The following is an 18901-nucleotide window of genomic DNA, read 5'->3' on the forward strand; positions in this document are numbered from 1 at the left end:
CTATCTAGCGTATATTGAATGCCTATATAATTTAACTTTTAGGCATACATAGTGTTGATTAAAATAGAGTTTTGTACCAACCTACACGCTCCTAATTATATTATTTTATTGATTGTAATCTATTTTGTATGCTAATAAATAAATTATACTAATAATGGTATAAAAGAATAATATTGTAATACAATAGACCAGTAGAGTTACTTTCTAGTTCTCAAAATTTGGACAAAAAAATTATATACATATTAATAATCCTCTACGATTCACATAGTGGTATCTAGTTGGAACTAAACTAGGCAGACCTTGTGTTATGGCTACTTGTAAATATTTTTCTTCTTATTTAATACTAGCTACTCGCCCCGGCTTCACACGGGTGTACATGTATTATATATGAACCTTCCTCTTGAATCATCTCCTAAAGATAACCGCTTCAATATCCGTTGCGTAGTTTTAAAGATTTAGGCATATATAGGGACGGACAGACAGCGACAGCGACTTTGTTTTATACTATGTAATAATGATGATTTTAAATCTTTTTTTATATGTAGAACACACTCAAATCAATACAAACACATAATACTCATGAATACAAATGTTTCCATCACGCGAGAATTGGTATTCCTCGCCGAAGTAGGTCGGTAGTCATCCATAAAAAAAATTACTATTACGTCATAAGCTTAAAACAATATTCCTTGTAATCTGATTCAACGCCAATTAATTGAGGTTTGTAATTAGAGTGCGTTTGTTAACTACAACCTGGCAAACTATGTAAGCCTTGGCGCTATAATATGTGATAATACATAAATCACTTCGAAGAATCCCAATTGACTAGTACATGTATGTTAATTCTGCAATACGCTTAAAATATAACGTGTAATACTAGTAGAACTCACTCTAACATGCACCGCCGTCTCAAACTAGGCCCAAGGGCCCCGGGCACACAAGAATACGGGGCCCTTTTGGAAAGTAAAAAAAAGCTCATATAGCTTCAAAGGTATAAGAACAATAACATTACTGATTTGTGTGTGTCTGGGTGTTTTATATATATATAGTATGTATGTATTTACAAAAAAAAAATATCTATGTATTTGTATCAATTCTAGTATCCTTAACACAAGCTTTAGCTAGCTTAACTTGGGTCTAGATGACGCTGTGTGAATTGTCCTGAGATTTTTATTATTTAATTTGATGACCGGTCGGTCGCTCACTCAGACCGATATATCGGGTAGGATTCCGACAGATCGACCCAACAGATCGGGAGCCAAATCGTTTCAAATTATTGTAAACAAATACTCATATATCATCCACATATGCCTACCGTTTTATTTATGCATTTCCTTTGTAATGAGTCAGACTGAGAATGTTGGCAATCAGCAGCCCTGTGACGTCATGTCCATACCAAGAGAATTAGCACATGTTTAATATTTCCTTCTGAGTATGATTGTATTTCAAAGCTATGATATTGCAGTGGGTGGATGGGGTTTTTTAATAGATGATATTGGAATGGTACACACGCCGGAGCTAACGGTATGCGCTGGCGGGGCACCAGTGGAGGATAATAAGTCAGGTCAGGTAAGTTAGCCCATCATTCAAATTCGCCAGTAATTTTACATGATGGTATCCAGGGGTAACGCATGTAGGTCAACCTAAGACGGTACATTGCTCCCAATGGATTTTTTTTTCAAAGCGATGATAATAGTACTGTGCGCCAGCATGCAATACGCTGCCCCGCCAGCCTAAACCAAGAAAAAAAACAACCGGGCGAGCTCCACATCGGTGCCCCCGGTCGTCCCACCAATCGATCCCGTCCAATTCAAACGGGGATCGAAATTACGAGGGGCTGAGCCGAGATTCGAACCTAGTGCTCTCAGACTAAAGCCGTGTCAGGCGGGAGTTGGGGGCACTCCATAAGTACCACCACGGGTTAGGAGTGCCATCTGCACTCGCCCGCTATCGTCCGGTAAAACTGCTGCCAACAGCATTGAGTAAATATTATAAAGAAAGTATTTTATACGATGTTTATTATAAATTTTAAATAAAATTCAGATGTAGAGTCAAACAGATAAGTTCATGATAGTGTGGCGAAATTAATAACAAAAATAAAGAACATCATAATCAGCGGGTCTCGCTCTTGAACTGGAGATAACGCGGTAGGACGCAAACGTGCGATGATGTCACTCTCATTAACACAGTTCACCGCGTTTGCATGCTCATTTAAATTCACTGTCATTCCGTATTACACTAGCTATTAACCGCAACTTTATGTATATAGATACTGTGGTCCCGGCAAACGCTGTTTTGCCATATAAATTTATTTATTTAAATTTATTATTGGAGGGTGAAAATTTTAGTTATTTATTAAAACCGACGACTTTGCAGATATAAATCTTTGATTTTTCTTGGATTTTCTGTACTATAACATGTATATAAACTGTGCTCTTGAATTACTCTATCTGTTTCTGAAAACGGCACTAAAATCTGTTGGTTAATTTAAAAGATGTAAGCGTACAGACAACAGTAGCGACTATATGTATGTTTTATATTAAAGAAGAAGATATACTAATAACATCCTATATACATATAAACAGTTTTAATAATATCTTGGGACAATTCGAAAAGCGACATCTAGACCCAAGCTAAGCAGAGCTTATGTTATAGTTACTAGACAACTCATATAAATACATTTTCTTTTTAAATACACATAGAAAATACCCAGACCGATACAAACAATCATATTCATAAATATAAAATTTCGTTCCGTGCGAGAAATTGAACCTACGACCATCAGAAATAAGACAGTGTGTTGAACCGCTAGACCAACGAGGTCCTTACGTATAGTTAATAGATATAAATATAATATCTATTCATACCATATAGACGTCTATAATGAAATGAGACTGCGTCGCTGCCAAACCTCAACCTGCGGTTATAATGGTCACGCACCATTGACAGTAGTGTAACCAATGTTTCCACTCAAACTGGGACTTTTCTATTTATATATATGTATATTTTAAAACTAGTAGTTCCTATTTATATATATTTCAAAATTAGTCATCATCATTGCCTTGCCTTTATCCCATTATTTGGGGTCAGCGCAGTATGTCATTCTCTTCCACTGCTCTCTATCGGTCGTCATATCTAAACATACTTTTCTTTTATTCATATCATCTTTCACACAATCTATCCATCTTTTCTTAGGGCGTCCCCTCCCTTTACATCCATCCACATTCATATTATAGACTTTCCATAGGACATGGTCCTCATTCCTCCGCATAACATGCCCATACCAGCTCAATCTGTTACCTCGCAACTTTTCTATAACCGGCGCAACTTTCAAACTTCCTCGTATATACACATTCCTTATTCTGTCATTCCTGGTAACCCTTCTCGCCCCGTCTTCTTTTGAGCCCAATATTTGAAGATCTTCTTTTATTAAAACAGATATATCTTAAGTGTTCGTTGAAATAATATTATGTAAAGGTTAATTTTGTTCCAAATTAAATACTTATAATAAATTACATATTTATTCCGTTAAGGATTATTAAAAAATCATGTTTATTGAAACAACCTTCGGATGTAATGAAGAGTTTGTTTTAAATTTGACTTGGTCATTATTTATACTATTTAATTTTGATAATTATATCGACATTTTAATAAACATATATAATTACGATTTAATTTACAATTTGGTGTTTTTATAATTATTACAATGATTACATCCACGCATCTCGTTGAGATTCACACAGAGATTTCTGGCGCTTTGGAAGAAGCTTGGCTGGCTACTCTAGTAGTCTCGGCTCTACACGCACAACGGCCCGAATGAGTATAGATATAGTATAGAGTCTAGTATAGAGTCCAATTTATATTACATTACATTACATAAACCAGGTTACTTACATACACATTTACATAAACATTACAAAAATCGGTCAAGCTGTTTCGGAGGAGTATAAACACGAAACCTGTGAAATAATTAGATTGCAATGGAAGTATAAATTTGGACGTAACGAGATAACTTGCAAACTTGTAGGGTAAACGTGATATCGTGGTTGCTTGATGATTAAGTTGCTTACTGATTATGAACCATGACGATGATTCTAAAAATAACTCTGATGACATCGTATTTTATGTAACAATTTAATGTAGTTCCATTAATTAACTTTGATACTGGAGCGGGAACACAACTACTATTTTAATAAAAACCAAATACTAGTAAAAATGTGTATTCTTCCCAAAAGGGCTCACAGCGAGAAGTAACAAAACAATATAAGTAAAAAATAGATATCAAAAATAAAAAGAATGGTAGACAAGCTGCCAGTAACAAACTTTTTTTGTAAAATTTGTATTACGGGCAGTATTTGTGACACTAGAGGGTACTTTTGTCTGACAGATTACGCCGCTGACTGATTGTAATGTACTGTACTGTAATGTAATGTAATGTATTGTAATGTAATGTAATGTACTGTAATGTAATGTAATGTAATGTAATGTAATGTAATGTAATGTAATGTACTGTACTGTAATGTAATGTAATGTAATATAATATAATGTACTGTACTGTACTGTAATGTAATGTAATGTGGACTCTATTCTCCGCAATTAGCCTCTCATTTGGGCCGGTGTGCGTGTAGAGCCGAGACTACTAAAGTAGCCAGCCAAGCTCCTCCCAGAAGAGCAGAAGCCTCCTGATATCTTCACAGACTTCGCGGAGCTATCTCACTGTTCCGAGGATTTGTGCTCGTTGTGTGGCCACTGCTGCGCACTCCAGGATTACGTGAGCGGCCGTTTCTTCGGCTTCAAAGCAGCCCCGACAAAGGGGACTGTCTGTAGCATCGATTGTGTACAGATGTTTGTTTAAGGAACAGTGGCCCATTATTGTCCCTATCATTATTTTAAGATTTTACCAATTTAGGTTTAATATACGTTTTGTGAGTGCTGGGTTTGTTACTGGAATTGCTGCTGACTGATTATTAATGACTGACACGCCACAGTTGACTTTGTATAAAGTCTATCTCGATATATTCTTAATCGTTACTAATATTATGTTAGTTACGCAGTTAGGGATGTTTGTTACGCATTCACGCAAAAATTACTGAACCGATTTTGTTCACATGTTCTTGGAGGTATTAGAATGAACACAGAATACTTTTTATTTAAAAAAACATATATTTTTAATTCAAAGCGAGCGAAGCCGCGGATAAAAGCTAGTTTATTTATAAATATTTTGTATGTTTTTTTGTAAAGCGAAATTCTCAGTCCGTAATACTATCTATTGTAATATTAAATTAAGATAAGATTAGGATCTTATGGATTACGGATTCTGGATTTCGATTATCCAGAAGACATAAAATCAAAAGTAATAGTTGTAATTGTTGTGAGTAATAATTGTAATAATTAAAGCAAGTAATAAAAGTAATAATATTTAAAGTAATAATTGTTTGTATCGGTCTTGGTGTTATATATGTATATTATGTAGATATTTACAAAAACCTAAGTATTTCTATCAGTTGTCTAGTCCCATAACACGAGCTCTGCTTACCGTGGGACTAGATGGCGCTGTGTCAATTGTCCAGGGTAATTTATTATTAATGCTATTTATTGTAAAGATACAATCAGTTAAGATCCCACTGAATTACTTTTAGGAAGTCCTTTTAATATAAAAACTCATGGTTACTTCAACGAACTATAATTCTACAGACCTGTGGCGCATAAATGTAAATTATTATGTTACTATAGTCCACAAATGGTATAATGAACAGGTAATGGTCTCAGATGAAGCAGAAAATGAATTAATGTAATGTATATAAACATACCTTCAAAATTATAAACCTAAATGGGATAGTCGAATGTCCAAAAATAAATTAAATTTGAAGTATCTATTTGTAATTTTAAACTATCAACTTCTCACATTCACTAAATGAATAGCTGTTAATTTAATATAGTATGTGTAACATCACAGAAAACCGAAGAGCTGGCAGCTACCTTGGACAAAGAATTAGTCTAGCTATTCAAAGAGGGAACGCTGCCAGTATCTTCGGAACGTTGCCTAAAGGGACCCCTTTTAATAATATATTTTAGTCATCATATTATTATTTTTTTTAAGCTTTTTAATTTCAGGTTCATAGTTGTACAATTAGGTTATGTAAATACTAGTAATACATTAAAATTATTATGTATGTGTAATTATAATATGAATTTGTAAAAAAAATACATTTTTGTCTGTTTGTTTGCTCACGCTAATCTCTGAAATGTCTGGACTGATTTTGACGGGACCATTCACTCGCAGATTGCTTAGCTTGACATTTTAAGTTGTTATTACTCTACGTGGACAAAGTCGCAAGTAAGATCTTGTATATAATAAACAGTCGACGCCGTAGCGAATTTTTACCAAAGAAGACGTTATTAAAAAGTCGTTTGAGTAGCTCTGTGTCACCTATTTCAGCTGCTAAACAGCTTGCTTTCCGTTATTCTGTTAAAGGTTGAGATTAGGCAGTAAAATTACAGGATAAGAGGCATGACATCTTAGTTCCCTGAAATGGCAACACGTACTGCTGACTGGTCATCCGCACCCCCCAGGGAGGTGAAGGTTGGGGCCTCGGGGCAAACCCCTTTACCCCGGCATCTACCCCGGGTAACTGGATTAGAGCCTTATTAAAGCGAGTATAAAATTAAAAACTTAACCTACTCGTAACTTGCAAAAGTAGTGGCATGCTTGGGGACATTTCTTTTTCTTAATTCCTGCAATGGCTTTGGCTACAACTGTATATTTATGTATAGCATTAGGTAGACTAAAATTGTAGTATTTGAACTGCAATACAATCCAGGCAATGATCTCATCAACGAGGTATTAAGGTGTCCCAATATTTAAACTTCGTGCATCAACATGATGTCTATTCAATTTGTATAAAATATTATCTTGTGCTATAAACGCGTATTGTTATTGTTTGCTTTTATCTAAATGCTAATGGCTAAAATTAGTTACAATATTTCGGTATAGATGCCGCTCTAGTGTTAAGTAATTAAAGCGCAGATACTTTTTTTATTTATGAATGTTGTAATGGCATCTTTAATAAAAATACATCAAATCTATACCGGAGTTTTAATTAATAACAAAATAGGAGTTAAACAAACATTATGGTCCGGCTCGAAGGACCATTGTTTAACTTAATAATCAAATTAAATCGAAGCCATTTAAAGAAAATCAAATTAAATCAAAATATGCTTGCCTTTAGAACTTAGAAAATTACAAAGTACTACTATTATTAAATTACCAATTAATTTTATCATAAAATTTGATTGAAGTCTATGGTGTACCATAGATATTACTTCTAATTATTTATTTTTCTTGTATAAAATTGATTTTGGGATTTTAGTTTCAGGGCGGTGCCCTGAAGCCTAGAAGTTCGAACGTCGACTTAAGGCTTGGTAATTTTGATCCCCTTTTGAATTGGATAGATCGCAGGGGGCGAAGTCATATAGTTAGTATGTTTCTATAGAGCACAAATAAGATATAGTAACCGTATATAAAAATTCTTCAAATGACCCTTTTTTACAAAAAAAAAATACTAGAACGGAGGAGTCTAAACGACGCTCTCCTCGAAAGGAGTGCCCTTAACGAGAGATTGTCTAATAAAAAAAATAAAAAAACAATTGGTATATACAAACTATGGATAAAAATTCCACACAATTACATGTGCAATTTTTATCTGACACTCGAGTAAAGAGCAAATATGATAAGATAAGCCTCAGATTGGAACTGCTCAAACAAATGACACCTTTACTGCTTAAACCATAAAGATCATGTAGAAATAGCGATTACTCATAAACATTGATTAGTCTTATAATTTAATTGTTAAGACACCTCCTCTGTGGTCCAGCAGTTTCGCGTACCACCTTACTTCCGATGGTCGCAGGTTAATTCTCAATCTATACATATTTTTCACAATTCTTGTCCGTCTATCTGTCGGTCTGTTTGTTCCGGTTAATCTCTGAAATGGTTGGACCAGGCAGCAATTTTTGGCAAGTAGCTCATGTAATAAGGAGTCACTTAAGCTGCTTTTATTTTAAAAAAATAAAATAATATTTCATGCAGACGAAGTCACGGGTGCAGCTAGTCTGCAATATAATATTTGGTCGTATGTGTACACATAGTAGAGAGGAAAAGTGATCTCATTATTGTTATACTCATTTAATACCTAATGAAAGTGCGTCATTCGCTTAATAACTTGATGAATTAAACAATGTAACAATCCTAATATTATAAATGCAAAAGTTTGGAAGTATGGATGTTTGTTACTCTTTCACGCAAAAACTACAGAATCGATTATGATGAAACTTACGAGCTATATTTTTTGTGAAATTTATATGTATAATGAAATTTAACGCGAGTGAAATATCTAGTCCTCTATATTTGACAAGTTTTAAGCGATTTTTTTCTTATTTCAACTCTTTAAGCTTCGCAAACATTTTTTTTTGCTCCTGGTTTTCCCGCGATCAGTATGTTTACTGTAATCGGATAGGTTGGCAAATGGCAATGAGAGTCTGCAGTCCATTGAGTGCAAGACTTCCTATTATTGACGCCCTCTGGCATACATTCAGGAATTAAGAACTGGAGTGTTGCTTATCCAAATCCAGTAGATATTTTCTTTTCAGGCGTTTTGGGGGGTTGTGACCTCTGAGCTAGCTTCGCAAACATGTTTATTTTTTTACAATAACAAACCTTAATATTAGATTACATTTCCGCAGCCAACGTTCACTGGACTATTTTTTTTTATTTAAAAAATATATGTACATTTATACTTACACATTGACTCGGCAAACTGCAGAACACATTGTTGGTAAGATATAGCAAAGTTTTACTGCTCAGTTGTACGTTATACTTACCTACATATATACATCTATACACATAAATACACGTTTTTTACAGAAATTTATCAATAATCTATGTACAATTTACTTTTTAAATTTTATCTTAAAATGCTAATACAAAAATTAATCCTTTTAGAAATTTTCGCCGAGAGAAATTAATTGACGAAATTAGGCTCTCAGCTAGAGCCTAATTTCGTCATTAATTTCTCTCGTCAATTAATTTCTTTCTCGATGTGATGTGAATGTGTCAGAATGTGGATGGATGTAAAAGGAGGGGACGCCCTAAGAAAAGATGGATGGATTGTATGAAAGATGATATGAATAAAAGAAGAGTATGCTCAGATATGACGACCGATAGAGAGCAGTGGAAGAGAATGACATACTGTGCCGACCCCAAATAATGTGATAAAGGCAAGGCAATGATGATGAGGCTCTAGCACGGGGACTAAACTAATTAAATAAGTATGTAATTGCATTCCTTTAGTAGTTAGTTGTCATGAATTTCATGAGTTCGCTGATAAACATGCAAGTAACAAAATATATGCCCTTCAATTTTTTATCAAGTATTAAATGCATTGATTACAAGTAGATTATCAAAGAAAATTATCAATTGCATGATCCGTTTGGTATTTAATACCGTATTTGCCCCAATCACTTTATACTATAGCTGAACTATGTCTGCGTTACATTTCAACATTTCCCATTGCAGCTCCGCTCCTATTGGTCGTAGCGTGATGTTATTATTTTATACTTTCTTATTCAATATTCCAACATGCTACCCACCTACATGAAGGAGGACAACTGGCCGAAGACTGGCTGTATCAGCGCTATCATGACAAATTGCCATCGTCAGTGCCGTGACCATACAAACAATTTGAATTTATATTTTACTGGCTGACCGTTCAACATCGTCTGCATCACACTTACTCAATTTACATTATATATTTTTAAATTATAGCCTATGTGTTATTCTGATGCATAATCTATATTACTGTAGAGTTTTATCAAAATCCGTTCAGTAGTTTTTGCGTTAAAGAGTAACAAACATACATCCATAGTCACAAATTTTCGCTTTTATAATATTACTAGCTACTGGCTTCGCCCGGGTGTACATGTATTATACATATAAACCTTCCTCTTGAATCACACTATCTATTAAAAATAAACCGCTTCAAAATCCGTTGCGTAGTTTTAAAGATTTAAGCATACATAGGAACGGACAGACAGCGACAGCGACTTTATTTTATACTACATTTATTTTATATTATTTATTTATAATCTAGAATTAATTAAATAAAATAAGAAATTTTAACAACCATACCTTCTTTCCTTACAATTTTCTCTATAACTTTATTTTATAAATCAAAAGAGATATCTAAATATATATGCAGGCATTCTAAAGTAATACAATTACAGATGTACAAGATATTCATACCACTTTTACATATTAAGAGAATAAAATGGGTAAGAAATCCAATACGACAAAAATATAGCTTAACAAAACATCATCCATAATAAGTCAGACAGAGTCGTTACGCAATATTGTTTACAGTGGTTCCAAGGCTGCGACCTTTTGACCTTAAACACACCTACGTACCAGGGACTTGTTAAAACTTATAACTAATATAAATAACAAAACTTACTACTAACTGTGCCCACGATTTCACCCCTGTTAAAGTTCAATAAAATATAGCGTATACATATTGACGACCTCGGTGGTCTAGCGGTCTAGTGCACCGCTTTACGACCGATGGTCGCGGGTTCGATTCCTCGCACGGCACAAACATTTGTATTCATGAGTATGAATGTTTGTATCGGTCTGGGTATTTTCTATGTATAATATGTATATACAAAAAAAAATCTATGTATTTGTATCAGTTATCTAGTACCCATAACACAAGCTTCAGCTAGCTTAACTTGGGTCTAGATGGCGCTGTGTGAATTGTCCTGAGATTATTATTATTATTATTATTATATATTCTGATACATAAGCTATATTATAAGTTTTATCAAAATTCATACAGTAGATTGTGCGTGAAAGAGTAACAAATATTCATCCACTCACAAATTTTCGTATTTACATTATTTATTTTAACTACAAATATTAGTATCAAAGAGGATAGAACTGTTATTTCTAAGTGTAATCGATTTTTAATTAGATTTAATTCAATTCAATCACAAATAATTGGATTACAATGAAAAGACGGTGCAAAATTCGATAATTTACATCTAAACAGAACAAGATTAAGAGAAAAATTTATTGTTAAAAAATTCTTTCACTTATACAAAGTTATACTTTTATATTTTTATAGATAATTTCAACGAGAAAGATAACAACAGTGATTGCTCTCTTTCGATGTAAGTGAACGTTTCAAATATCTGAAAATCTAAATATGTTTTCTTTTAAAAACATTTCTAGATGCCTACGTGATATTTCAGTTCAATATAATCCCTAAAATTATATTCACAAACAATTTATTGCCTCCCAATTACACATCATTAAAGGCACGACCTATTGCCAATAAAAACGCGTCGGGAGGTGTTACATTATCAGTCTTAAATAGACTGTAGAAACTACAAACCAACTACTATATTCAAATTATATATACATTATAAATAAATGTACTAGTTACTTTCCAGACATTGTAATGTAGGTACTTGGGTATTCTTTGTTTACTTAATAATTAATAATTATGTTTTCTTCACTGTCTATGTTATAATTGTTTTATTATATTTCATGTTACTGTATCGTCTGTTTATAGTAAAATATAAAATGTAAAAAAAAGTTCTAACCTTAATATCTAGGCTCATTGTGTCAACACTACATTCACTCGTTGTCTATCAACTATCTATATATATATATATTATAATTGTAATGATTCTAATATAAATTAAAAAAAAAAAAAATTATTCAAATTCAAAATATCTTTATTCATGTAGGTCTATTACAGCTCTTATGATATGTCAAATCTACCGTCAGTTCGGAATGATTTCGAGATGAGAAGAACTGACAAGAAACTCAGCTCGTATTTTTTTTTAATGTTGTACATATTTACTATAATACTATTTCATTTAAATTCAAATTTGGGAGAATAGAGTGACCATCAGCATATGCTATATAAAAAAATCAAAAAATCTAATCAGTGTTCGCAACCTGAACAGACCAGTCCCCACAAGCAGCACCCGTTCACGAGTATGACGGATGAGCCAGCCATCATTGCACTCAACCATATTAGAGGGAGCACATCGACCCGGCCCACCACGCCGCCACAAGTTTGAACTTTATAGCGAGCATGACTGTTTCGAGTTACTCCACTACGTCATTTTTTACAGGATAAACTGTACCAATCACAGTTTATTCCTAAGCCACCTACTTACATATCTTACTAATATTATAAACACGAAAGTTTATGATTATGGATGTATAGATGGATGGATGGATATCTGTTAGTCTTTCACGCAAAAACTACTAAACAGATTTTTATTAGACTTGACAGCTTATACATAAGAACACGAAGGCAAATAATTTCCCGCGACTAAAACCGCGGGTACAACTAGTACACCATATAATGTTACTAAAATATATTTTATACTGTGTTTATTATTATACAGTAATTTATTATTATTAGATTTACGCTTTTTATACATTTATCCCTATTATAATAATACAAAATATACGCTAATAGTTTCCCAATTAGATAATGTTGAGGATATTACGTTTATAGAAAGGAAAAGTAGGCACTTACCGCGGATTTCTGCGATATGAGAGTCATATTCCGATTTGCTCCTAAGATATTCCTTCCTAGGCGCTGTATGTAGAGTCTGCTGCTTATATTCCGTGTACCACTCATGCTGAGGCGATTCTGCTCTCTCTTCCCTCTCAGTCACCGTCCTCTTCACTGTCACTCTCTCAAACTTAACGTACCGAACCCCAGCGGTCAGATCGCCCTCTTCGAACTGCCGCTGCACCTTCTCAACATCCTCCGGTCCTACATGTCTCAACTTCAAACTAGGTACGAAGGACTCGTAAGCCCTAACAGGAGATTCTGTGTCACGAGTTGATTTCAACTTTACGTCGATTTTCGGCGAGTCGGGACGTCGTTTCCGTTGCTGGATGCGACGTTCTATGTCGTCGACGTCGGTTGTGGCGTCGACTACGTCGCTGCTGGATTGTCCGGTCCAAACTTTTTCGAAGAAACTAACGCGGTCGCGGAGACCGCTCTGCGACGGGGAGTCGCGACCGTCAGACATTGCGACATGACCTCTCTGTGTGGAGGCTCGCTCGATACTGCAAGTGATAGGCCTCTAGAGAAGGCTCGGGTTTGGTCGCCGGACGCATGCGTTAACGCCACGTGTAGTTGTAGACGGGCCGTAGACAAACTTTATGTGCTTTGCAGATGGAAGTAGAGGATGCGAGGATCCTGTTTGGTAATCATCAGCCTTCTAAGTGTATACCTATATCAATTGCAAGGAACGTACCTTTCAATCTATACATATAAATAAAATTGGAGTGTCTGTTTGTAATATTGAAATACCCGTTTTTTACTACATGCATATGAATATAAACATGGTACGTACAACAAAATAACATTTTTTACAATATTTCGCGAATATCGATAGGTGAGTCAGTGTTTTAAAGCACTAAACCACAAGAGCGATATGGTTAGTGATTTTTTAACACTTATCTTATCTTATACATGTATATATATTCATTAATTGAATATTATAAATATTTTATTAAATGTAATGAATTTATAAAACTGCATTATGTGAGCCAGAAGAGAGATAATGGAAACTTTGTGATAATCTAGACAGTAAGTTATTTATAATAAGATTAAATGCACTATCAGTGAAGGAATTTTATTACAACAACTAGCTGTTCCCGCGACTTCTTCCACGTGGAATATATATTTTTCTAAAATAAAAGTAATAAAACTAATCCATTTACATCATCCCTTATTTTATCCCCATGGGGGTTGAATTCATCAAAATCTTATTTAAGCGAACGTCTTCATCATAATATATATAATCTTTAATTTCAGTTCAATCAGTCTAAAATCTAAGAAGATTTATACAAACTTTCATTTTATCCCCTGGAATTTATCAAAATCCTTTCTTTATTCATAGTAGCTGTATGCATGCAAAGTCTCAGCCCGATCGGTTTAAAATTGACAAAGTTCATACAAACTATCATCCCCTATTTTATCGCCTTGGGGGTAGAACCAATCAAAATCCTTTCTTAGCGGATGCCTACATCGTAACATCTACTTGCATGCCAAATTACAGCCCGATCCGTCCAGTGGTTTGGGCTGTGCGTTAATAGATCACTATGTCAGTCACCTTTGAGTTATATATATTTAGATAATAATACCAATAATCATTCACCTTTACGACTGTCTTACCAAATGGGGTTGCTAGAGACGTTATCAGCAATAGAAGTCATATTCCGTACACTTGACATGCCCACAATACTGCAATAATTAGTTTAATCTCCCTCTTTCCTTCTTCCGATTTGTTATGGTTTGTTATTAGTGTTTCCATCACCGGTGAGTGAGTCAAAAATATCAATTGACATGCTCTGTTTTTGGCGGCAAGAATTGAACTCATGACTTTTAGTGTCTAAGTCAGATGCATACCAGGAATGGGTGCTGCTTGTAGGAATTGGTCTGATCTGATCACTATGACTGATTTATTTGGTTACTCAAGTAATTATTCAATTATTACGTCAATTTTGCTATTTGTTAGTTTGTATTCACACAAATTTTTTAAAAATGTAATTCTGTACAACGTTTAATTAAAAGAGCAAAACACAAGGTTCTCGCTACATCTTGTGATGAGTCTGCGTTCTGAATGAATAGTAAAATAAAAGAAATATGACTATTCAAAAGTGTTTATATTAAGTTAACATATAAAACAAATTTCTATATCTATGACGAAATAGTAATAATAATAATCTCAGGAGAATTCACACAGCGCCATCTAGACCAAAGTTAAGCTAAAGCTTGTTATCGTAACTAGACAACTGATACAATTACATAAATTTCTTTTTATAAATACATACATAATATACGTAGAAAACACCCAGAGTGACACCAACAATAATACTCATGAATACAAAGGTTTGCGCCGCGCGAGGAATCGAAGCCGCGTACATCGGAAGTAAAGCGGTGTGTTAAATCGCTAGACCACCGACGCCATCTTTATTAATATATTAATATAATAATTACATTTATATATTTTGTATACTTGGAATTGTAACCGTTGCCCTATGATGTTGATATTAATAAAATTTTACAAAATAAGAAATTGTTATAAATTTGCACATATTGTTACCTTATGTTACATCAACTTTTGTATTACCGGTTTAAGAATAATATATGTAGAAGCCGTTATGCAAATTAGTTACTTCTATACATGTTGTTTGCAAGTTATTGAGGACTAGCTGTACACGAGACTTCGTCCCGCGTGGAATTTCACTTTGTTTTTCTAAAATAAAAGTGGACTAAATTACTCCTTACTACATCAGCTATCTGCCAAAAAAAGTCCCGTCAAAATCGGTCCAGCCATTTCAGAGATTAGCCAGAACAAACAGACAGACAGACAAAAATTGTAAAATATGTTATTTTGGTATATGTACCGTATTATATTCATATGCACGTAGTTAAAAACGGTTATTTCAATATTACAAACAGACACACCTATTTAATTTATATGTATAGATATCCAATAAACAGAAAAGAAATACCTAAAAAGAATGCTAATTTATTTTAAATATATTTTTAGGTTTTAGCTTAACATCAATCTGCAGTGAATCCATGGAATGCTAACAAATTCATCTCATTCTCACAGAAAAGGCCTAACGGGCTACTCGACCACATACTCCAATAAACTATTGCTACTAAGTAAAAACAATATGACTAGGGCCCTCACTGGACACTACAAATTGAACAAACATATGGCAAATCTAGGCCTGTGCGCAACAAAAATCTGCAGATTGTGCCGTGCAAAAGAGGAAACGCCACTACGCATCCTATATGGTTGTAGCCCACTCATGTATAAACGAAATATCTCCTTTTGAAAGTATAAACTCTATCCTGAGACGATAAAAACCATCGCTCCTAAGAATATCCTTCAATTCTTGTCCCACACGGGTCTAGGTGGCGAAATTGAATAAGGGCGAGCACAATAGATCTATATAGGTCGCAGTGTTATACATGTCTTAGCACCTGACAATAGCCCAAACATTCCCAATAAAAAAAATTGCTATATCTTGACTTAGACTAAATTAGTGAAACTATGCTGCCCAAGCAGTTCTTTGCAGAAAATTTCATTTATTCATCAAAGAACTCGAAAATTATGACTCTAAATTTTAGCGACGATAAATCATTCAATATATATTATTTATACAAATAATAAAATTAACATAATCAAATATTATAATATAAATTATTTCGTTTTATATACCCGTTTAAGTATAGTAATTTTTAACCTAACTATGTAATGCTGAACAACATTTAAAAGAGCAACACATAAGTTTCTTGCACTTTCTTCTTGCGAGTCTGCGTTCGGAATGAATACTAGAGTAAAAAAATATGGCTATTGAAAAGTTATTATATAAAGTTTATTTAAATAAGGATTATTTCTATTCTATTCTACATTTTGACTTAACACACGTTGCAGTTTTGTTTTCCATTCGTTCGTTCGTTCTTCTTGTGACGAGTCCGCTTTTAGAAGAGCGGTAGATTATAAAATATTTGACTATTAAAAAGTGCTATTATTATTTCTTTAATACAGATTATTTCTCTGTCTATTTCAGATTACAAAACGAATAAAAAACTCGTCCACCTCTCTTCTTTTCGGCTTGATGTGCCCAACAAGGTACATTATTGATCTGCTGAATATAAACCTAATAACTACCTACTATAACAATATGGAATGCAATGCATACATAAATAAAACATATAGTTATAAACTTTTAATGTTCATTCAAACGTTATTCAATATTTTCACTTTGATCAAAATCAACTGCACCTATCTTGCATCTCTTTCTAACCTATTGTTGTCTAATCATCTGTCTCGCCTCCAAAAGGGCCATAGCCCTATGCCCTTGACTGCGTCCTCAATAACTACTGCGCAACAGACGGTGACCTATTTCGCGCCCTTCCTAATTCTGTAAATTGATACAAATTTACGAATAGTGCTGCTGTTTAGTAATATTCTCGAGAGTACAGCATGGGGTTTTTCAAGAATATATTAAAGTTTCTTAAGGGTCGACCCTTATTATATACGACCTGTACCGTCGTGAGATGTGGCAGTGAAATTACAGGATGCTAAGCCAAACGTAGTTGCAATATATGTAGTACTAGATTTGCCCGCTTAGGGAAGGAATTTATCAAAATCCTTTCTTAGGTGATACCTACGTCATAGTAGCTTTATGTAGGGAAAGTCACAGTCCGATCGTGAAATTTTTACAAAATGTTTAAAGAAATATTCTCTACCAATCAACCTTTCGGATGAAATTCTTAAACCCATAAAAGAAGATATATATAATATATACAATAGTAATAAATACAAATATTTTATAGTACATAAGTAATATAATACACAAATAAATATGAATTATCTAATATATAAATAGCAAATCTATCTCAAAATCTTATGCACTCTTCCCAATCAGTTTCTATTTTGCCTTTTCTATCCAAAGTTCTTGAAATGATGGTTCATAAAAAACTTTATGACAAAGCTTCGCTCGCGTTAATTTATCTCTTAGGGGTGGTATTTATCAAAACTTTCAACGTCTATTTTATCCAAAGTCTTAGCCCAATCGGTTTAAAATTGAAGTTTCATAATCAAAATCCTTAATTAAATTCTTAGCGGATGCCTACGTCATAACATCTACCTGCATGACAAATTTCAGCCCGATCCGTCCAATCCGTCTTATTCTCCATGTTCACATCATAAAATTTAATTATTTAAACACAAAATATACGAATATTTAAAATTTAAATATCTATTTGTAATTTCAAATTAATATCTTTTCACTGAATGCATATGAAACTGTATAGTACTTATAATAATAAATATTAAAAAAAATTCTTTTCTCTGTCTGTTTGTTCTTGCTAATCGAAACTATATATACACTTACAATAAAAAGTATATAAAAAATTTCGTCTGTCTGTCTTTTTGTTCTTGCTAATCTTTCAAACGACTAGACCGATTTTAACAGAACTTTCACTCGCAGATAACTTATAATACTCGCTATAAGGAGTAAATTAGGCTACTTTTTTAAAGTTTTGCTTATTTTAATAAAAAATAACATTCCTCTAGTATAAAATGAATAACAACAGACAAACTAACATTGTTTTCTACCACATTAACAGTTGACTGTGTCTCTGTCTACTCCATCTGGTAAAACAGTCGTAACGGTATCTTTATATGTCTACATTTATATCAAATTTAAAAATTAGACTATTTGCTTTTGACAAAATTGCAATATGCATATGCTAGTGCTCACTCTATTCTCTCTAATAGTCGTAACAGTATATTTATACGTCTATATCTGTGTTAAATTTAACAATTAAACTATTTCCTTTTGACAAAATTGATATAACATATACTGGTGATCACTACATTCTCCCTAATTTGAAAAGGAGCTGAGTTTCTTGTCAGTTCTTCTTAGCCCGAAAGCATTTTGAAGTAACGATAGATTTGACATATTATAAGAGTCTGTAATAGACCTACATGAATAAAGATATTTTGAATTTGAGATAATTTCGTTTTGACAAAATGGCAATAGCATATGTTGGTGGTCACTCTATTCTCCCTAATTTGAAAATGAATCTGTATTTTTGTAATCATATACAAGCCCATTTGAAAAGAATAAGAGCAGAGTTTCTTGTCAGTTGCTCTTACTTTGAAAGCACTTTGAACTGACGGTAGATTTGACATATCATAGGAGTCTGTAATAGACCTACATGAATAAAGATATTTTGATTTTGACTCTATTTTCACAAATATGATTTTAAAAATGAATCCG

The 18901-nt window shown here is 33.6% G+C and overlaps 1 protein-coding gene across 1 annotated transcript in view; it reads right to left on the reverse strand.

Moving 5' to 3' along the window:
• The window catches only part of LOC131849528 (muscle-specific protein 300 kDa-like), a 184006-nt gene extending 170873 nt beyond the window's left edge, over window positions 1-13133 (reverse strand). Inside the window, exon 1 of the mRNA XM_059199616.1 lies at window positions 12612-13133. Coding sequence (XP_059055599.1) covers window positions 12612-13116 — 505 coding nt within the window. The 5' untranslated portion in view covers window positions 13117-13133. The remainder of the gene's footprint in view (window positions 1-12611) is intronic.
• Between the last annotated feature and the right edge of the window lie 5768 nt (window positions 13134-18901).

This window comes from Achroia grisella, unplaced genomic scaffold, assembly GCF_030625045.1.
Source record: "Achroia grisella isolate CSIRO2021 unplaced genomic scaffold, CSIRO_AGI_Agris_v1 utg642, whole genome shotgun sequence".
NCBI lineage: Eukaryota > Metazoa > Arthropoda > Insecta > Lepidoptera > Pyralidae > Achroia > Achroia grisella.